Source organism: Barbus barbus (genome assembly GCF_936440315.1).
Source record: "Barbus barbus genome assembly, chromosome: 3".
NCBI classification, from domain to species: domain Eukaryota; kingdom Metazoa; phylum Chordata; class Actinopteri; order Cypriniformes; family Cyprinidae; genus Barbus; species Barbus barbus.
Genome location: NC_136731.1, coordinates 37,001,050 through 37,024,534, shown reverse-complemented (window position 1 = coordinate 37,024,534; position 23,485 = coordinate 37,001,050). Strand labels below are relative to the sequence as shown.

At 38.1% G+C, this 23,485-nt stretch overlaps 1 protein-coding gene across 9 annotated transcripts in view; it reads left to right on the top strand.

The window, feature by feature from the left end:
- The first annotated feature begins 5,624 nt into the window (after positions 1-5,624).
- LOC306844842 (signal transducer and activator of transcription 3) overlaps positions 5,625-23,485 on the top strand; it is a 33,289-nt gene continuing 15,428 nt past the window's right edge. For 2 of the 9 annotated variants that reach the window (XM_079377249.1, XM_079377252.1), the window contains exons 1-2: positions 5,625-5,820; positions 19,202-19,335. In XM_079377249.1, coding sequence (XP_079233375.1) covers positions 19,208-19,335 — 128 coding nt within the window. In that variant the 5' untranslated portion in view covers positions 5,625-5,820; positions 19,202-19,207. Of the gene's footprint in view, positions 6,041-18,217; positions 18,313-19,201; positions 19,336-23,485 lie in introns of those variants that run through there. The other 7 variants (XM_079377247.1, XM_079377250.1, XM_079377246.1 and 4 more) reach the window with 6 other exon arrangements.

Below are 23,485 nucleotides of genomic sequence, written 5' to 3'. Positions count from 1 at the left end.
AAAAATACAAAAAAAAGGAAAGAAAGAATTACAAATAACTACTGCTGACTGAACTTTTTTTCTTTTGAAACTGAAGGTTTTAATAATGACGTGATTAAGGCGAGTTGTTTTGTGGTCTAATCACTGGTTTGAATGTAATCCAAGCTCCAAAGGTTTTAAATGCTTCACTCTCTGACCCAGACTTTATGTAAAATACTTGCTTCAATTGACGTCTACAGATGGTATAATCTGATCTTTGATCTTTGATCTATGTATGTAAACAAGAAGTTCTTAAAACCTATAAGATCAAGCTGAATATCAGTCTCTGAAAAAGTTACTTTTCAGAATTCAGTTTCATTCATTCTAAGGTAAATTCATTTGACTGTTTACCTTGTTTGTACATATACGCTTTAACATGCTCAAAGTAAAAGATATCTTTCATATACACACACAAAAACAGGTATTAGGTGAACAGGGACCTATGGAAAAGTAGTGCTGATATAATAGTCATTGTGTAGTCCAGCTCACTGAAGTAAAGGGAAACACACATAGTTCAACCCTGTCTGAGTATATTCAGCTCAATTACTCATCTTTCCTTGTACTTTAAGTGAGTTCATGTTAAACAATAGACCCACATTATTGCATATAGCGTGAATAGACTAATTTTTACAAACAATACTCTAACTGAAAACACGTTTTGTATCACTATTTATGATCTGCTATTATGAACATGTGCAGGCATAATGGGCAATAGTTTTCTAGGTGTGAAGGTCTGAATGAAGCTGCTTATGGCTCTGCTGTTGTCCTTGTGAGATTTGTGGCTGTATAAATGGATTTTAGGTGTAGGTTGCTTTCAATAAACAAATAAAAGTGTCCACCTTTGTGCTGTGAGACCTGAGGCTTGATTTTTTGTGAATAAATCAAAATGCTACAATGTAGGCAAACTCTCTTTCATTCTCTGTTTCTACTGACATATTTACAGCGATTAGAGATAACAGCAATTGCACACTGTCTATCAGGGCTGTCCTCTGGGCGGTTCAACTGGTGCGGTTGCACCGGGCCCTGCTCTTTGAAGGGGCCCCCTCCAGAATGCGATTGCGAATGGACCAAGGGGGACACCCCCCACCCCCCGGAACATGATCAGACCTAGGGTGCCCTGCTCCCTATCTCGCACCGGGCACCGCATCAGCTAAGGACAGCCCTGCTGTCGATCATTAGTGCATGTGTTATTGCTCTGGTGAGCAGTAGTGAAAAGTAGCATGGGCCACCCACTGTTCAGTACAGATATAGCAGTCATGATACACACAGCAATATAAAGATCTACCAGCAAGGAATCTGCAGCCGGATGTGGACATTATAGCATGCAAATTTGGACATGGCATTCCTAAAAATAATGCATTATTCTTTCCGTAAGTGTCACTGTGTGGCAATCAAGATATTAGAGTCCATTAGGTTTACAGATGTGCACATGTAGGACAGGAACATAGCAAAAAACAAACAAACAAAATGAGTAACTGTGTATATTAGTAGCCTACATATGTGTAAGGGTCAAATCATGAAGAATCAAATTTTCATGACCTCTGGAGATACATTAACCCTGTAACCCTGGTTTTATGTTCAAAGGTCTCTAGTTTTATTGTGTTCCTCAAATGTATCATATTTGATACTCACATTTAAACATGATTTTTCTAACCGATTATACATATTCAAGTAAACCTAAATGCTTCAGTAAGTGTGACCATATAAAAGTTGTTTGAAAACTTTTGCAGAAAAACATTTCTAAAATGATATAAAAATGCCTTGCTAAAAAAGTAAGACCTATTAATCACATAGCAGAAAGAATGCCTATGTACAAAGTTTTTCAGCAAAATTTTGATCATGTTGATGATTTAGAGGCCTTAAAATTTGCATATACAGTATGCTTTATAGGGTTAAAAGGTAAAATCAAAGTGTAACTTTCAAAACTATGAAACTTCCAGCTTCCTCCCCAGTCCAAAAAGAGCATTTATTGAAACTAAGCAGGTAATTGTCTTCATTTTCAATGAGACATGAGCAATAGTGACCTCATGCAAATGTGCAGCAAGCAGACGGGTGACTACAAATGGGTATACAGATAGTGATCCACCCTGAACGCAGCTGGACACTGCGGGCAGATTTAGTTGATGTCATCATGAATGCCCCTTAAGGGCAAATTTTTGGCAGGAACAAACCTTACTAATTTTGGACCAGGCGTTTAAAGGCTTTGAATACAATGAATGAATGAATGAATCAATCAATCAATCAATCAACCAATCAATAAACATAACAAGTGCCTTTGGTACAGATAAATAGAAAACCTTATTAAATATATATAACAAGAGGTCAGTTATATAATGCAGCAATTCTCATGTCTTCAGACCAGAGATTAATACATTTAGAAGGAAATCCATAATTTAACTGTAATGTTTTAAAATCACCCAAATACATTCTTATTAATGTAACAAAGTACTGCGTTAAAAGTAAAAGCTTGTTTTCTAAAGTTATAGTTTGGACATTGATAAGGCATAATGCGTTACTATACAGGCTGCTGGTTTTAGACAGCGCTCTGTCTGTGCTGTTTTTGCCTCTGCCTCTCTCTCTCTCTGCTTCTCCCCTCATCTTCTCTCTGTCTGTTCTCTGTCCTTGGTGGTGTCGTGTTGGTCGTAGAGGGAATACATTAAATAATCAATGCGAGGAATCTGATTAAGGAGAGTGCTTTTCCAAAAGGGGAGCAGAAGACAGCAGAACAAAAAGAAAGAGGCTGGGAAATAGACGTAGCACTATAGACACACACACACACACAATATTATATATCAGTACTTTTAATTATGATGTATATGATGTAGCATTTTACTTCATGTAAAAAGTGTCTGAGCCTTATTTTACAATGTTTTATTTATTAACACCTCTGAGGGCAGTTGTGGCCTAATGGATAGAGAGTTGGACTTGTAACCCGAAGGTTGTGGGTTCGAGTCTCAGGTCCGGCAGGGATTGTAGGTGGGGGAGTGAATAACCAACACTCTCTCCACCCTCAATACCACGACTGAGGTGAGACCCTTGAGCAAGGCACCGAACCCCCAACTGCTCCCTGGGCGCCGCAGCAATGGCTGCCCACTGCTCGAGGTGTTTGTTCAATACTGTGTGTACACTTGGGTGGGTTAAATGCAGAGAACAAATTCTGAGTATGGGTCACCATACTTGGCCACACACCACTTCTTCGTTCCCTATAAGATTCACTCTCTTGATCTTAATGATGGATCAGATATTTGATCACTCAAACAGATAACAGTCTCTTCGGATCAGATATGTCGATATTGTTCATTGCAAGAAAATGGTTTGCAATATAAATGATGTATGCGTTGCAGTATGGACTGACCTCTGCACCACACAAACATCTGTGTTTTCCATCAGAGTCTCAGGAGAACAGATGGTCAGGTGTTTGCAGAAAGCAGCAGGAAGAACAAACTAGAACCCACTGAGCTGATGTTTATCTGCATTTTCTCTATACTGTATAAGCTATATGTGAACTTCCTACCAGGACAAATGTGAAAACAAAAATAGGCAAGGCATGTAGTGACAGGGAAGGTTGTGTGCATGAGTTCTGTTTTGTGTGAATAAATAAAACTAGTAAATATTTAGGAGGTGCATACATTGTGTGACTTTTCCGAATTACTTAACCTTAACAGATGAAGTCAAAGGTGTGTAGTGTTTATTTGTAAATGCAAATTTAAATCATACATATTTTGTTCCTGATTACTCATTCTTCAGCTGTGTGGGTAAGTGCGTAAATAAACAGATGGTGGGTGAACATGACAAAAATGAGGATGTTTAAAATGTAAGTCATTGTAGAATAACCAGACCCAATGCTCTGAATGTTTGGGGATTTTATTTGCGCCAGTATGACATCTGTGTTGGCTATAGCGAGAAATGACAGTAAATACATGTTCATTATTTCCTTGTAATTTATTCTGCTTTCATTTTCTGGTTAATATAGCATAACCACGCATTACTTTGTATTTCTAAAATAAAACTTGAAGAAGTGCTATATTTAGTGAGCAACAGGTCTATTTGCAGCAGGTCTCTTAACAGATCTGTGTAACCAATATTCTGTGAAAGATATATCTGTGAAAGATATAACAATCAAAATTCTGTCATTGTTAAGTGAAAGAGTGGAATGTTCACATTATTCTCTGCATATGTTTTTATATTCTCAACCCAAGTGTGATTTTCATTGAACAAACAGACACAACATTCCTTCACAGTAAATTCACATGTGCATGTGTGCATGAGACCTTAATTTCAGCATTAATACAACACATGTGATGTGTAATTTCCAGAACCATTACTTGACACAGCATCAGATACGAATGTGTTTTGCATCAGTTTCTGTTTGCCATTAAAGACAGCACTGAGAGGCCAGATGTGAGGCACAAAAAAAGCGAGAGCCTAATGAACTTGGACCGGATCTTCTGGACTGTAGAAAACATCCTTTGACGTTTCCTTAGAAGCCCATGTGTTTTATGCAAACAGATATAAACATGACCAGTTTCATACTTCAAGGAAATATGGTTGATGTTCCTATCTGATAATGCTACTAATACAATGGAGCATTGTGTTAAAGATTAGTTGGCATCAATCAAAGACAAAGTTTAGTCAGAATGTGTGAGGGAGATAAACGTGAAAACAGATAAACATGAATTTGATACAAACACATCAGAGCTGCTCAATCATGACATTAACTTGTAGGCGAACCGGAGGTTTCCTTTGGGAATTTCAGAGGGTTTTTAAAAATATTTCCGATTTCTGAGAAAAAAAAGGACTGTGGTTAACATTACTTGAAGAAACTTTCGTTTTTTGTTCTATAAATTACAGGCAGTCACATCTGAAACATTCATTTTGAAACCATTGCTATACTAAAAACCCATTTGTAATTCCTGAACCCATGAATGTAAAACAGACAATTCTGTTCCAGAGTTCAACATGAACATCTATAGTGACAAAACTATAGTCCAATCAAGAAGCTTTGATATTTTTATATTTGATAATTGTTTGTTGAGCCATTTGCTGCAATACACGTTTCATTATTCAATTAATAAATATGTAATAATGTGCATTTATGTACAGCACTTTGCTCCACTTTTATGGTTTTGAAAGTGCTTTATAAATATTTGAGTTAAGAGTCTCTACTTTTCTTTAAATAAAATGCACTTTGCTATATATTGTGACAATAGGATATTCATTGAGTTTCGCTGTGGGATTTGTGGCCGGTGGCACACTTAAACGTACACAGTGTTGTAAAAAAAGGGAGAAATGAAATGTTGTGTTCGTCACATCAGTACACTTTTACATCCACACTGAATTAAAGTTGAGATGACGCAGGCACTGCCAGTAATTCAGATGACTTCCAGGCGCGCTGTTCTAGAAGCTCGACCTCCCCCCGCCGCGCCCGGCTTCAGAACAGCGCGCTCCGAGGGAGGACAGAGCAGTCAGAAGAGCCTGCCAGGCCAGGGCAATAAACACAGGCGCACTCGAGTTCGCTCGCTCTATGCCCCGCCTCTTTTGCGTCAGTCGAGCTCAGCGATTGGACAAAATCCTGATCTCGTCCGTGAGAGCGTCTGAGTCCTGTCAATCAACGAGAAACTGGAAATGTGCAGCCCATTTTCGCATAGACCACTGTAGCTTGCGTGTTTGTACTGACGGAAAAGTTGGAAAAGGTCTTTTTAGAAAAGCGTAAAACGGTAGTTATTAGCGTCAATAACGTGTTGACCGTGCTTACACCGGCGGGGGACGTTTTCTCAGAAACCTTGAACGACACACAGAGGGGTAAGTTGTCCAGCCGCGTCGCTTTGTAAAAGGCAGTGAAGAAACGCGACTCTGTAGTTGTTGGTTGTACATGAATCGCTGTGTCAGATCATGTGTTGCAGTGCAGCTCGTGCTGATGTATCGATCACAATCTGTGCTGCTCGATTCTGAGACGGAAATAATGTACACATGGTTTCTCTGAGTCGATACATGAAGCTAGAAGACTGTGACCTGACACTTGGTATGTTGCTAAGTCCTTAAACATTACAAAATAAGAGTCTGAAGAAGCATAACGTTTTCTGTTCTCTTGAAAACATGTTTTGTAACCTGATGAGGAAGGGATTTTGACCTGTTTTGCCTTATTTGGTTGATTCCAGATGCTTTATTATGCCAGAGTAGGTTTATAGATGCCATGCTGTCTTCTCAGAGTCAGTCAGTAAAGCTTTATTTGCGTGGTTGTCAGCATTTACAGTTGTGCCAAAGTGTACTTGTTGTACCAATTAGACAATACTGAAATTAAGGTGAGGTGAATAAAAAAATATGGAGTGAGAAAGGGACGAGAGGAAATAATGCCTTGTACTCAAAGTCAAGAATCAATAAAACTTCTCTAGCCATGGTGTTATTATTTACAATATTGCAAAACCACACAAAGTGCTTCCATTTTCTAAATAGACAGAAAATTAAATAAGGTGAGGCAATAGAGACAAAGCAAAAGACAGTGATAGAGTAGCCTATTAAACCTCTTTCTTTTTCTCTTCTCGACATGCTTGCAGTCAGTGGATTACGCCCACCGTCCCAGCATAAAAAGCAGCGTTGTATCTCGCTTTGGTAGAGATGTTGTAGCAGTTGCACTGGTTGGAAGGTTATCGCTTCTTTTCTCACGCGCTGTTTCCAGGGGGATTCCCCACCTCTGCGTCGTGACGTCACCTCTTCCAGTAGATGGCCGAGGGAATCCTCGCTCGCGACGCTGAGCGGCGGCACCTCGTCCTTCGCCGCATTTTCGCTTCTGACTTTCAGGGTCACCTCACGGAGTTTTGCTTTACACGCCAAATGAGACCACTTTCAGTTTGGCACGATGGCCCCGAGCTATAGACACGTTAGAAAAAATAGGATACGAGATTTTTCTATTTATCTATTAATACTACTTATTTTAAAGTGTTTGTTTTTTTAAGTATTATTGGAGCACCATATACACACCATGATAATGTGCTGTGGTATAGTACTATTAAAAAGTTTGGATACAGCTTCTCGTTCTTTATAATTATCATGTTCCACATTTTGAACGAAATGAAGTGGTGACCAAAAATGTAGCCAGGAAGCAGTTACCACTGTAAAAAAGGTCATAATTTTAACTGTAAACGATTTCTATGCTACAGTAAAAACCTGTTAATTGGTTAACAGTATTTTCTCTTACTGGGAACTGTAATAGATCTAATAGGAAAGTTCATGTAATTTTAAATTAAAATGCATTTCTCACTTTTAAAAACTGTACAAGCAATCTTATAATTTACAGTGAAAACCAAAATTGACAAAATGGGACACCTCACATTTGATTATTTTTTTTTTAATTATTGAAATATTTGGCAATCATGGCCTAATGGATAGAGAGTTGGACTTGTAACCCGAAGGTTGTGGGTTCGAGTCTCAGGTCCGGCAGGGATTGTAGGTGGAGGTAGTGAATAACCAGCACTCTCTCCACCCTCAATACCACGACTGAGGTGAGACCCTTGAGCAAGGCACCGAACCCCCAGCTGCTCCCCGGGCGCCACAGCATTGGCTGCCCACTGCTCCGGTGTATGTTCACTACTGTGTGTACACTTGGATGGGTTAAATCCCGGCCACACACCACTTCCCTTTCCCCTATTTGTTTCCTCTTAGACTTTTCTCATTTTATATGTCAATTAGGGTTTTATTTTACACCTTATGTTGTTAAATTAATGTTTATTGGATTGTTTTTGTGTCATGCGTGTTACCATTATGTTTTTTGTTTGTGTTTATGGCACTATGTGCACTTTCTGTATGTTAATATTTATCTCAGCTTGTGGAAGAGGTACTTGTGGTTAACTTTGATGCATCATGTGGCTTTCTCATTAAAACTTTTTTTTAAAGGTGGTTGTATATTAGAATAGGTAACAGTTTGTAGTAATTTGTTATATTATTTCAGTTATTTAAGGTTTTTTAATGTAATTTTAAGGGTAGTCCGTTACATTTTTATAATAACTCCTAAATTATCTCTTTCACATGAGTGTACGAGTCTGCACACTTCAACAGATCTTCGACAGCTCAGATGAGTCAGGTCAAGTAGATGATATCGCCCTTGCTGCTTCAGACAATTGGTTTCTCTATCTTTTCTCACTTATAATGCACTTCAGAGAAGGGCGTAGAGTTAGTTTTTCCAGGGACCCAGACCGCAACATTAGACATCTCATATCTACATCTTGTTTTTTTCTGGGTCCCTAATGACTCACACCATTATCACCGAGTGAACTGATCTAATAAAGGCCAGTTTTACTCGTAACTGATTGTGGAACTTTAGTGAGTACTATGCAAGACAAGGCTTTAGTGTATATAATTATATATTATTTAGTGATATTATTTGGAAAAATAACTTTAACCTAAATAATCATAAATAGTTTCTATTGATTCCTTTTTTGCAAGATCTTTCAGGTTTTATGCTATTTCTGTAGCTTTTTTTTATTTGCACCCACATATTGAAAAAAAAAAAAACAAGCTTTGCTTGCTCTCATTGTCATAGTGCCTCCAGCATCTGTATTATTTGGTCATACTGTATGTATTGGGGTGTAGTGGCATGACACTGTGCTCCTTCTGAACACCAGCATAACATCTTCCATGCATTATGATATTCCTAGTTACTAGTTTTCCAGTTGGTTAAAATGAAAAGGGGAGTTCATTTCATTGGCATCACATTTGTTGACACATTAGCAACAATAAGGGTGACAGATACTCCCAAAACTCTGGGAAACTGCAGCTGAAGCCAAACTTTTACAGTTGAAAAGTGGATGGGGAGCTTGTTGATTTAGAGCAGTTATTGTTGATCTGTCAGGCACAGGAGCTGTTCGATGAACCATTGAAGACTATTTCATTTAAGAATAATGGTGCTTAAGAAGTAACATGGACGTTAGCCATACTTGCTTAATGTTCTACATTGACTGCACATTTGTTACTGTCAGATTTGTATTATGTAATTTATCATTTTTAAAAGTACATTGTTATTTTAGTGTTGCGCTGCTCAGCGTGGTAGTTGTCTTGGACTTGCACTAATGTTCCCATTGTAGAAATGTACAATTTGTTGTCAACTTGTCATGTATTTTACAAGCAAAAGGGTTCAATAATAAGGGTTTAACAGAATACTAATAATTTATTTGTGTAATTTTTTTTATGCATTTTAAGGCATTAGTGAGTGTAGTTATTACTGTAAATGTAAAAGTGTCTCACTGTCTCTCTTAAAACTGATGCGATGGATATTCTCGCAGTGTTTTGATTAATGTGTTTCTCTGAGCTTTGCTGATGAGAATAAAGGTCAGTGGGGTCAGACATTGTTTGCATAGAAGGAACAAGTTAATACCCTGAGAATGTCTGACCATTTGAAGCTGTTAAACTACTTATACCTGAGCATATCAACCTGGATGTCCGGCTGCCCTCATTTAAAGCTTCGGTTGGTTTGCGCTAAGTTTTGGATGCAACATGAAGACCTTCTAAGATCTTTCAAATTTGTTGCTTTGTTTTTATACAGTGCAAATAAATCAGTATATATATTGTATATACCAGTACAATGGAAAACCGTTATACTGCAGACAAGATCTTTGACAGTTTTTCTCAGTCTAGTTCTGTCATTTCTTTGAATTTCTTCATCCTGTATTTCTTTTAGGTTGACCTAAATGACCTTTTTGTGATGTTTAAGACCAGTCTGGTAGTGTTTTTTGAAGGAGGCTTACAAGTCAGTGTTAAAACGCCTTGCTGCACAAGCAGCCATTATCATTTTGACTTGTAAGATGAAAGTCAGAATATGACATGATTTGCCACTTCTTAAACTATATGATACATGTGACTTAATTTCCTTTCATTATGATTATCATATTGAAGATTCATTGTTTCATTGCCATTGCTCCGGTTTAGAGTCTTGCACACTTATATGAAACCCATGCTAGTTTCACTGAAATGCTGGCAGCAGCTGTCAGATATTGATATTACATATTTATGTCCTGAGCTTGCTTTGCACCAGACTGTCTGGAGACCTTGATTCACTCATGCTTTAAAGAGAATCAAAGGTTATGCTGCGCATAAACACTTTTTTTTCTTGATCTGATATTTACACATGGGGAAGTCGCACACAGGTCAGGTCACATGATGAAATCTGACTGATCAGATATATATCATATTCTATCTGCTGTTTTGCAAGCTACTTAAAATGATTACAGTTTATTACTAATTGGTTTATATATAAAAAATAGGATAATATGAATATTTTGGACCATGTTGCATGTAGTCCAAATGAAAGTCTGAATAACTGCAGGTTTTGCCCTTTTCATACTGCATTCATTTTTCAGTTCAGTTCCTTTGCCATGCACAGTTTTACCAGGAACTTTTGTGTTTTCTGAGATTTTGATTCTTATGACATCTGTTTATTATTTCTTTCTACTTTGACATTATATGCCTTATGTTTGTGATCTTGTAATTAGGGTGAAGTAGTTACAGAAATGACTTGATTATAGTTAGTAATGATGTGCGTATTGGACCGGTTGATCTGTTAAATCCATTTTTGTATGCCTTGCAAATTTAATCGTTTGGTTTTATGTGACGTTTTCTACATTGCTGTTGAAAATTCTGCTGATTTGTTTCGAAGATATTGTTATCTAAGTGGCTAACATGTTTTTGTCAAAATAGCAAAAAAGTGCCCCTATTATGGGTTATGAAGTGTTCTTTTTTTTTATTGGTTTTGGGAGTCCCCAACAACAGGTTGGCATGTATGCAAGGTCAAAAAACACTTTCATTTTCTTATAATATGCATTTATTTTTACCTTATTTGCTCAACGACTCCCAAACGATTCGCTCAATGATTCATTTTTCCAAACCCCTCCTTTGTGTGACGCTAATCTGCGGTGATTGGTCCGATTGGTTGATTTCATTTAAAGCAGTGTTTGTGAGCAGTGCTGATTTGGGCACAGCCGTTACTGGGGAAATGGCTATTTTTAACGCCCCAAAAGAGGCACCTATTGGCGACAAGTGGGCGGGCGATATGCTAATGTTTCATTTTGACGTCAACATGAAATGGCTTAAGATTCGTTTTAAAAGCGACTCATTTCAAATTGAAAAAGAAAAAGTTGACTCTCAAATTTTCAATGTTTCAGAGTCAACTCTTTCTTTTGAGAGACAATAACTTTATACACGGTGCACTTTCAGATTTAAAACTTTGCAGGATGTTTTCATTCACTTAGAGCTGTGTTACACACTGCATGAAAGGTAATTTTCAAAAATGCATAATAGGAGCACTTTAAAAGCATCAGTCAACAGGTGTTAAACTCCAAACCAGTCAGTAATGATTTAAACTATATGCTATTGTTTACTAGAAAAAGTGATTTTATGGATTTATGATGTAAGATTATAGCTCTGTAGTTTCCAACTTGTTGCAGACTTTGTATTTGTGAAGAAAAAACGAACAAAAGAAATTTGTAAAGTAAAATGTAATATAATGAATATGTAACTATATCTAGCAAGTATTAAATATATTTCCCAGCAGGGCAAGAAATGCAATAAAGTAAATGCAACAGAGTTAATGTTGGGCAGCGGTTTTTATACATGTTGCAAAGTTCAAACATCAGTGGATTACATGTGTCATCAGCCTTGAATGTGCATGAGCCTTGAGTTGTTTTGCACTAATTAGTTGGTCCACAATGTAGCGACACTGAAGTCATTGAAAGGCAGAAGTCGGTCATATGGCATGCTGCCAAATGGATTGTACTTTGAAAGGCCATATGCATATGCTAAATGGGGAAGTCGTTTATGGGGAAGTCGTGGCCTAATGGTTAGAGAGTCGGACTCGTAATCCAAAGGTTGCGGTTTCGAGTCTCGGGCCGGCAGGGATTGTAGGTGTGGGGAGTGAATGTCCAGCGCCTCAATACCACGACTGAGGTGCCCTTGAGCAAGGCACCGAACCCCCAACTGCTCCCCGGGCGCCGCAGCATAAATGGCTGCCCACTGCTCCGGGTGTGTGTTCACGGTGTGTGTGTGTGTTCACTGTTGTGTGTGTGCACTATGGATGGGTTAAATGCAGAGCACGAATTCCGAGTATGGGTCACCATACTTGGCTGTATGTCACTTCACTTCACTGAATGTAATTGTGTTGTTTAACCAGCAGGGGGTTCTGCAGAGGTGGGCAAACTACGGGCGTTTTCATCCAGTCCATGAGGCAGTTGTTCCAATATGCAATATTGCCTCCTGTAGTGCAGTATAGAACCCCTGATTTACACCATCCCGCCGCTCCGACGCGGCCACCGGAGCTGATCGCGCCCACTCCAGTCAATCCGCGGCACGTTTCAGAAGCGGCTCTCCGCGCGGCTTCATTAAAGATAAGCGCCTAGTCTATTAGTCTGTATTTGCTGTGCCGCGTTCAAGCCGCACAGCAAATACAAAATAAAAAGTCAAAATAGCTATATACACTACAAAACTGGCACAATAGTAAATAAGTTACATGTTTTAAAAATGCGAAAGTGTTAATTTGTTTTGAAAAATGCCTTGTATTGGAACTGTTTTAAAAATGCTTAAAAGACTATCCAGTATCAGAACAAATGCCAGTGTTATCCCCCTGCTCACGGATGCTGTAATTTGGGGAAAACATGGAAATAATTTGTCACACATTTTTATGAAAATGGATATAGTACTGTTTTTTTTCTGGATTACAAATTGCGTTTTTTCATCTGAAACGTGCTGCGATTTCCAAGGCGACTTATATAAAGCAATCAAGGTTAAGCGCAAAGCGCGCACATCAGGATTGGTGATAAATGAGAAAAGGCAAGTGAGTTTAAATTGTGCATATTCCAGCAACCACGCTGCTAGTTTCAGTTTCGCTTTAAATATTTAAGGCTGGGCGTTTATAATATATGTTTATAGTGAATGCCACTATAATTTGTGTTTGTTTTTTACTTATGTTTTCATTCTTTTGTCTATTCTGAACACTGCTAAATTTACAGGACTTTCTTGTGGAGTGTAGGAAATATAAAAACATGTTTCTAATGTTTGTAAACGTTTAGTTTTTTACATTATTTCTGAATGAAATGATCAAATGTGTCTTATACATTAATTAATTTGTACACCGATGCAACTTATCTGTGTGTCATAAAGTGCTCATAAAAATAGGTAGAGATGGTACAAGAAAAGAACTGCCATGTATGTACAAGTATACATAGTACAGTAGTAAGTGAGTGTCAATTTAAAAAAAATCAAAGTTTCATTTGTCATAAGCATATTATGCGGCCCCTCACTTAATGTGGAAAATTTGATGTGGCCCTCGAGTCAAAAGGTTTGCCCACCCCTGTGCTAAAGGCCCCGATTTACTTCAAATGCCTTTTCGAAGCTGCTGTATATAAAAAACTGATAGCTAAAGTTTACTTTCAATTTAATTAGTTTTTTTTATCACCCTCTGAACTGTTAAGCCCCCCTTAGCACCCCCAACAAAAAATCCTGGAGCCGCCACTGCAAACATACAATAATAAACCTTTGTTTTTATCAAATTATGACAACACATAAAATGTGTAATAATTTATCCAGTTTAATAAAAGACCTAGATACACCATCATTGCACCGTTGTTGTGTTTAGGGCATTCGCGCGAGCGTCACGACACATGTTTACATTAATCTACACCCCGCCTTCAGCAGCGCGGGGGTGTTGGAATGTTCGAAAACAGTATACCGTCGCTCAGCCTTTTCAAATTTCTTTTTGCCCCCAAACGAAGAACGAAAACTTTATTTGAAGTATATCGGGGCCTTAAGTGTTCACTTCAAAACTGAAGTAAACTTTAGGTTATTATCCAAAAGTCTACTCCCAGTAGACTGGTTCATTTTGTATACAAGTGGCATTGTCCTTTCTGATGGAAATAAGGCTTACTCTGTGGAATAAGAAGTATTTGTAAACGACCGTCTATGTAAATCACAATTGTTTATCTTCCTTTCACTATTTTGAATATGATCCTGTGCTAGTGTTACAGTTAATTCCAGAATTTATCGGAATCACAGAAAATCAGTTAATTCCAGAATTTATCGGAATCACAGAAAATCAGTTTCAAGTAGCGGAAACTGCAGGAAATGCCACGTTACTAAACTGTGCCTCTCTTTCCACTTGTATCTTGTGAATGGTTGTGCCGTAGGAGACAGGTAGGAGGTGAGAGACATTGTTAAAGACGTATAACGACAGATCAGAACACAGCTCGCTTCTTCTGCAGTCTTCACGGAAACAAAAAGGAGGCTAAGGTCACAGCCAGGCCTGGGCCTTTTATCTCAGGGTGAACATTGGCCTCATCTGTGAGTGTCACATCCTTTGAACTACACCAACATTAAGCTTCCAACAGCTCAATTGGAATAGTTTGCAAAAGCCCTATTAGAAACACGAGGCTGTGAAAGCGGAGTAGTGAGTTGATGAGTTTACTTCTCCGGTGTGATGACGTTTCAGGTCCCAAAAACCTCTGTAGTTCCATTTAGACACTTGTTAGCAACCGCTTTTTTCAAGACAAGTAAAAGCATTAAAAAATCCCAAAGGGGTATTACTGATGCGTTTCATGGCATAGAATAAAATTAAAAAATATCTTGAGCTTTGAATCTGTTCAAAAACCCACTGACTTCATGATGATGGAACCACAAGTGCTTAAAAAAAAAAAGGGAGGCGATGTCATAAACATTTTTGGTTCCCTGAAGATTTTTCAGTGAACAGATCTTTTCTTAAGCTCCGTTCACACCAAGAACAATAACTATAAAGATGCCTATAATGGTACCGATATTAGCGTCCACACCAGCGAATGGTGTCATCTGTTTTTCTAAATGTATGCTCGTCTTGCCTCTTTAAATTCTCGAGCTCATGACAGCAGGATGGATTCTGATTGGATGTTTTTATCGTTCATCAGCTGGAAAACAAACATTCTGGAAGGGATTCCAACGATATAATTTCTCTGTGCCTTTATCGTTATAGCTGTGCTGTGGACTGATGTGCTATTCCGATTTTTATAACTATATCTTTATCGTTATCTTTATAGTTATGTCTTATAGGCCACATACACACTGCAGCTAAATTTGGTTGTCAGTTCACCTTTTACTCCTTAATCGCGTTCTGTGTACACACATAATTCACTAAAATATGGGCACATTCGACAACCGAATTAACTCACGAAAAATACACGTAGTGACAACCGCATTTACAGAAATCCTATGCAGTGTGTACAGAACTGAACTGAACAACTAGTTGTTAATGACGTATTTGGACATGCATCAGTGTATTCGTCTGTATGTGAGATGCAAGAAAATAACAGTGAAAGGAGTCTTAACTTGGCACGGGGCTAGTTGCGCTCATGAGCCCTGCGGTAAAGTGTTGCCAGCTCTTCATTAAAAAAAAACAAACAAGGACAAGCACAAAAAACACTAAAACACCCAAATGCTTTGTTTTATAACAGCAAAATTAAAAAAAATCATATCTCATATCTGCGACAGACCACTTTATTAACTCCATAAAGTGCCAACAACATGCCTGAAAGTAATTATGAGGCCATGGCAACACTGCAAGACGGCGCTCTCTAAAGCAGCCTCCTGAGCATAAACACAAGTGAGTGTTGTTCCGTACACACATGGAACAATGATTTACGGGACTCACTCCCGCACTTAAATGGGCCTTTAGTGTGAACAACATGAATAATTGAAAGAACCTTTCCACTAAAAAGAACCTTCTGTGCAATAGAAAGATTCCATGTTAAAGGGGTAGTTCACCCAAAAAAAGAAAATTTTCTGTAAATGTTAGATGCGTATATGTTACGTCATTGCCATTTCTGTAAACAAACTAGTGAATTGAACCAGTTCATTGAAATGAGCTGTCTGTAAGAACCAGAAAAAGAATCTCATTTCCCTGTTTGCCTGAGGGTATAGATTACAGGTAATGATGTTGTAAATAATGTTCAGTTTCTTGCACAGACTGATCGTTTCGTTTCCTAAGACCTCAATATATTGTCAGGAGCCACACGTATTAATTTTGTGTACCTTGATATGGTTTTTTTAATTCTCAAAAACTTTTATTTTTAAGACTGTAGGAGTCTAAATTCTCACAAAATCCTAGCGTAGCCAATTTTGCCAAAGAGGTTGACCAGGAAGTTGTTTCAAATAACAGGAAGTTGTTTTCTATATGAGCTTTCACTTAAATACATCTAGCCTATATGCCTCTTAGACCACAGCCTATTGACCTCCATGTTTGGACACCAGTGTACCTTTTGCGGTTTTATGGTAGTTTGCATACTGCCTCGTTTATAGTAACTCATTTGAGAGCTGAAATATAGACTTCCTCCAAGCTTTCCCCGAATCCCTCCCATCTCTGAGTCTATTGTTCTCCTTTAGCTTTCCGCCGAGGCTGCTGGATATTTCTGACAGAACTTCATACAGCCTGAAGTGCTTGCTGGTTTTCAGCTCACTATGACTCATCCTCTGTGTCTGACATTTTTTTTTCTCTGCACTTTGAGCCACAAACTCAGCCGATATCATTTGTTACACCCGCTCTGAGAAGTGCTTCTGGTTACTCAGCATGTGAAGGAAGGAAAGCTAACCGACACTGAGTGCCAGGGTGTTGTTTTGAGCCTCTCTCATGTTGTGTAAGAGATCAGCAGGCATTTAGGTTGCAGTGTGAGAACAGATACAGGAACTAAGAGTGTTGTGAATGAGCACTAATCTAAAGTCTTCGTAGGAGATGAGGTGTGAAAAACTGATTTGGGATCATCATTCATATTCCTGGGAATTGTTTTGTTATTCTTGGGAGCATTGACATGCTGCAAATTGAGAACGGATGCCAGGTGGTGGGAGACAACCAAATCTTCCCTCAGGGAGCACATAGATCATAAGCTTTGTAGTATTCTCCTCTACACACAAAGTTCTTGGCAATATGATCCAAGATAATGTGTGTCATCAATTATGGAGTGTTCCTAATATGCAATGTTCCTGTAAAAAAGGGATGCCTTCAAAACACTTCTTGCTGCATTTATGTAACGTGTTATTTGAGTTGTGTAACAGAGACTTCCTTTCCCCTTAGATTTGATTGAACTGCTCTGTTTGTCTATTAGATTGATCAGGGGCGTTTAAATTTACAGATATACAGCACTTATGTAAGTCCATGAGTTTATAGATGCACTTTTGTTGGAAAATCATGGCTTGTGTGATACAAAACATTAATATTAAAGTATTTTTTATAAAATGCTTTTTAAGGTATTTAAATAAGATCTCATAACTATAAATGTCAAGTCATTTTGCAAATTCATCCAAATCAAACCTCATCTAACCTAACTATAGATAAAATGAGCTAGGTGACAAATCAGCAGAATTTGCACTAACAATGTAGAATATAATCCAGAAACTAAATGTTTATAAGGCATGAAAATGGACTTACAGTATGAATTAATGCTAACTTTTCAGCAGCAACTCAGAAATGACCTGGAAGGACAAGTGTGAGTCCCGTCAGTTGGCAACTGATGTTATCTGATGGTCTTATACCAACTCCAGACAGAGTTTGGTTCTTGTCAGTTTTAACTCTTGTCAAACCAACATCATGGTACTTGATGGATGTGTGTCATATCGTTAATTGCTCTGTGATCAATTATGTAGTTCAATTTTAGGACATGCAACCCCCTACATGTATCTAATTTCATTAATTCTCCTATTGATATATTACTTCATGGTTCGAACATTGTTAATATATTACATAAAATGCTGTGTACAGTGTGCAAAACCTTACACCATGGCTACACCGCATTGTGCCATGTTGGAAAAAATTGAGGCTGTCTACACTGGATGCGACAAAGTGAAAAACTTGCACATGTCGTATTTATTCAAGTCAGGTTTATTATTGGATTTTGTTGTGGTGTTCTCGATTTATTCCATCCTTTTTGATTTTTTTTTGTTTTTGCAATCGCGTCTAATTTGCCGGAATCATAGATATGTAGGCTAAAAGGTCACCTGATTAGCTGGGACACTAGTGAAAAAGATTTGCTAGAGATAAACAGCAGTTTATTGATTTGTACATTTGAATTGTGAAATTAATTTATAGGGGTCATAAATGCTGAATGCCGAATCAGTTCATTTTAACCTAAATGTTGACGACAGTGCTGTTGACGTGTCTTGCATACTTATCTATGTGTCCAACCCTCCACCTCATACTCTTACATTTCTACCTGTGCATGAATAAAGTAGTTCACTTCCTCATTGTTCACGCAGCAGGTAGACATGGCGACTCAAGTTGCAGTTCGTTTTGTGGACAACAATGTAAGTTTGCTTTATTTCCTTTATGATGAAGCCTTGTTCATAATTTTTGGTTGAAAGGTTATCTGGCGAAAAATGTGTGAATGATTTATCAATTAATTAATGAATTATATATTTATTTGTTTATGATATGTTTTTATGAATGTTTTTCATTTTTATAAGGGAAAAAGTTTTACCAATCTCACTTGGCTAATTTACAGATTGCAGCTCTGTATTTGGATGAGTTTAGAGAAGTGAAAAGAAGTTTTGTGCACAAGGTCTTTTTTCACTCTGACTTGAGGAGGCATTTACCTTTTCTTGTGTCCTTTTCTCTCTATCCTTCAGTGTGCAAACCTGAGTGAGTAAAGAAAAAGTGTTGTGTGCCAGCACTAGTCTTTTTTTAGTCCGTTTGTCTGTACAAACCTGCGTGTGTGTGAGTATGGATGTGGTGAACTGCGAGTGTGTGTTCCACAGCATTTTGAGGTAATGTAGAGCGAAACGGCGTCCATGGGCTTTTGAGGTTTTCCTCTTTGAACGGATGCTCTCGCTGCTTTACGATCAACAGCCACTAATTTATCTGGCCCTGACACGCTGGTGACATGCACCTTTCACTTCCTTGACATTGCTGATGTTTGTTTTGTTGATGAGACCGGGTTACTAGTGAAGATTTTCTTAAATCATGAAATTAACTCCATACAGAGGCAATATTTAACACTGCATATCTTGATTTGTGCTATTTACGTCTGTTTTGAATGATTGTTGAGGTACTTTCACTTTTGAAGTTCGTCTTTCTTTTGAGCCGTTTATGAGGAAGGAACAAGGAAAAAAATATCTTTACAAGCTGAACGGACCAGTTATGTTTGTCTTCCTCGTGTCAAAGGAGTTCTTGGTTCTCTCTCTCTCTATCCTGTAGGTCAACATGGCCCAGTGGAATCAGTTACAGCAGTTGGAGACGCGATATCTGGAGCAGCTGTATCACCTGTACAGTGACAGCTTCCCTATGGAGCTGCGGCAGTTCTTGGCCCCCTGGATCGAGAGCCAGGACTGGTAAGTTGCCAACAACAGGATATGACATAAGAGATAAGACCTCAGCACTCTGTGTCTTATCTGAACAGCAAGATATAATGTTTGTTTGATTGCTTTTGCATATAATCAAGAAGAAACAGATGTAGCGACAGGTCTTTTCTTTTGTACTGTGATGTATGTTTATATGTAAGGGCTGGGTAAAAAAAAACAAAAACAAAATTTCTCTATTTTAATTTATTTTTTACGAAACAATATTGATTCTTAAATCCCAAGAATCTATTAGTCTAGCCTGTTTTCAGTTAGTGAATGGAACATTATAGCAGAACTCCCAACCAATAAGCATGAATAAACATCCGCAGGTATGATAAACTTACCAAAATCTGTATCCTGTCTCATGCAATCACTAAATATAACAGCTTGTAAACAATCACACATTTAAAGTCACATTTATCTCAGAAAAAAAAACATATTCGGTGACCATAAGCGTTTGGTCATTTAAGTGTTTGTATATAAATCAGTTGATTTTAACCTTCAATATTATAGTAATGTAGTACCAACTGACTCTCATTTGTATTTTACAGCATTAGTCGAGAAAATTTGGCATGTAGGCTTCTGTATATATACAGTATAGATATTTCATCCAAAATAATCAAAATCGAATCGAATACTTGTCAGAATCTAATTGAATCATGAAATTTCTGTCAAAACCCAGCCTCTCTCTCTCTCTCTCTCTCTATATATATATATATATATATATATATATATATATATATATATATATATATATATATATATATATATATATATATATATATATATTAGGGATGCGCCGATCAATCGGCCGGAGATCGGTATCGGCCGATATTCACATTTTATGACTCGATCGGTACTCATACATTTGGCCGATCTCATGTACCGATCACAATTTGATGACATCAACGCGTGGTGACATATGATGCATGGGGACATATGCTGCAGTCATCGCCAATGTGGAAATCCTATCACATTTCAAGAAACAATGAAAAATTGTTTGACTATATGTCGTGTATGTTTTGCATTATGATACTATGAATGTGTGGTTCATTTTTAACAGCAGATTCAGTGACGTTAGACATCACTGCACACGTCTGCGGAGCACAGGCTTTACGGCACGGGCACCGGAGCTGATCGCGGCCGCTCTATGAACGTTTATTAATAAAACAAAATATCTTCTTTGGCCATATTAGCCTACTCAATAGCATTAACAGAGGCTTTACTCCTTTTAAACTTTATCTGGAATGTCAACGTTTCTGTCACTGCAACTTCCCGATGTGAAATCGTCTGCCTAATGAAAAGAATGTAGTTAATGTTGCATCATTTATGATTTATTTTATCCACCGGCGACCCAACCGCAAATAATCAGAATGCATTTTTTTTATTACCCGACCCGCGGATTACCCGCAGCGCTAGGGGTGTGCGATATGACGATTTTTGATCGTGGACGATAAAAATGTCTCCACGATCTGCTTTTGAAGAAATATCGTAGTATCGTGCTACAGCGCACATTATGTCAAATACAGTTCTGGTCTCCGTCTCTATATACTGTACAAGTAGAGTTAGTCAGGTTAGTAAGTCTCAGAACCAGCTGACTGAGTGGACTCTTTTCAGGGTTCAGTTCTTGGGTTTGTAGTGCTTTAAAATGTAGCGATTCTGTGGGACTTGATTTTAGATGCATCCAGAATTTGAGGGATCTTTTTTGTATGTTTATAATCAATGGGAAACGGCCTAATTCTGCCCTACATGCATTATTGGGTGTTCTTCTTTGTAATTTTAGAATCATTTTGCAGAATTCTGTGTGTAGGGCTTCTGTTGGATGCCTGTCCCATCTAGTGTAGCTCTGATCACTGAGTGGACCCCAAACCTCACTTCCATACAGCGCTATGGGCTGAATTACACTATCAAAGATTTTACACCAAATTGGAAGCGGTATTTCAATATTTTGGAATTTTTTCTTGATTGCATATAGAGCTCTTCGAGCTTTATCTTTGAGAGCATTCACTGCCATACTGAAACTCCCCGATGCAGTGATGATCAGGCCGAGGTAAGTGTACTGCATCGTGTGTTCTAGGGAGGTGCTGCCTAGACTGAACTGGTATCTGTGTTCCTGACATCTGGGCTTTTTCTGAAAGACCATAATGTTTGTCTTTTTGAGGTTTACTGCCAGGGCCCAGTTCTGGCAGTAGTTCTCCAGCAGGTCTAGGTGTTGCTGTAGTCCCTGTGGGGTGGATGACAGCAGCACTAGATCATCTGCGTACAGCAAAAGCTTGATGTTTTTGTCTTGTAGAGTGAGTCCAGGGGCTGTAGACTGTTCCAGCTGCACCGCTAATTCATTAATGTAAATGTTGAACAGTGTTGGACTCAGGCTACAGCCCTGCCGTACTCCTCTCTTCTAGGAGAAGAAAAAAATAAAAAATAAAAAAAACTTTCTCTCCGCTTACTAGCTTGTACTTATTTGAACAATGACTGAGACTTGGTGTTAAGAGCACTTCCTCTGTCTGATTGCCTCTTCAAGATTAATCGCTTTTGTATTCCCCAATTGGAAGTCGCTTTGGATAAAAGCGTCTGCCAAATGACTAAATGTAAATGTAAGAATTCTGTATGTTTGTTGCCAATTCGTATTGCACATTTGTTGCTTGAATACATTGATTTAATAATGTCATAAACTTTACCCCCTACACCACTTTGTAAAAGTTTGTAATATAATCCATCGTGCCAAATTGAATCAAATGCTTTTTTAAATCGACAAAGCATGCAAATATTTTTCCGTGTTTAGTCTGTTTTACGTGTTTATTGATTACATTTCATATTTAAAAGATCTTAGTTACCACAGAGTGCACACACATATACGATACAAGACTAATTATATCTTCATACCAATTAATGTTCATAATACTATTATTGCATACTGTTCAAAGATTTGGAAAAAAAAAATATTTTGATGTTGTGGGAAAAAAGGTTCTTGAAACATTCATGTCAATAAAGCCCATCTGAACTGAGAAAAACAAATAATAGAGAGATGCAAGAAATCTGAATAGAAATAACATATTATTGACATAACTTTTCCTGACCTTTAAATGTTTAAAGCACACATTGTGATGTATGCAGCAGCACTACCTACCACCTGGATGCTCTCCCCTCTTTTCTCAATTGTTTCTCTATCACCCTATTAAATTCTTCCACTTCACTGAAATAGTAAATGGAGAACATATTCACTGCTAGAAATACTGTTAACACTTAAAAAAAGGATACATTGGACATCGTGTAAAAACAATTCCATTTTCTACTCTTAACTGTGATGATAGTGAAGTTACATACTGCCAAGTATGGTGACCCATACTCTGAATTCGTGCTCTGCATTTAACCCATCCAACGTGCACACACACAGCAGTGAACACACACACACACACAGCAGTGAACACACACACACACACACCGTGAACATACACCCGGAGCAGTGGGCAGCCATTTATACTGCGGCGCCCGGGGAGCAGTTGGGGGTTCGGTACCTTGCTCAAGGGCACCTCAGTCGTGGTATTGAGGGTGGAGAGAGCGCTGGACATTCACTCCCCCACCTACAATCCCTGCCGGCCCGAGACTCGAACCCGCAACCTTTGGATTACGAGTCCGACTCTCTAACCATTAGGCCACGACTTGATAATCAAGACCAGAGAGGAAGGCCTGCTCAGCTTCCTGCAGAGGCTAATTCTGAAGCCCAGCCAGGACATATATAATGGCCTATCAAAAGAAAATTGTTAATTGAAATATAGCATAAGGTTTAATATACAGTAGGGTTCGAAAGGGCAATCTAACACGTGGTATTTTAACAGTCAGTTATTATGATGGCCTCTCTGTTATGTTTTGACTATTAAAATGTCATATGTCTCAACCAACATTATAAAACCATGTCAAAATTAAGAGACGTACTCATAACATGTATTGTGGAGTAACGTTAAACAGGCTGACTGTGAGCACGTAACAGTTAAAACATTACGATTATTTTAACTTAATTAAAATGGGAAAACAATGAGTAATTAACAAGCTTTCACAACGAACGTGCTACAGTTTATTGTGCTGTCAATAAGTATCATGCAACATTTTCGTTAAATTAATGAACTAACAATTCATTTTACAG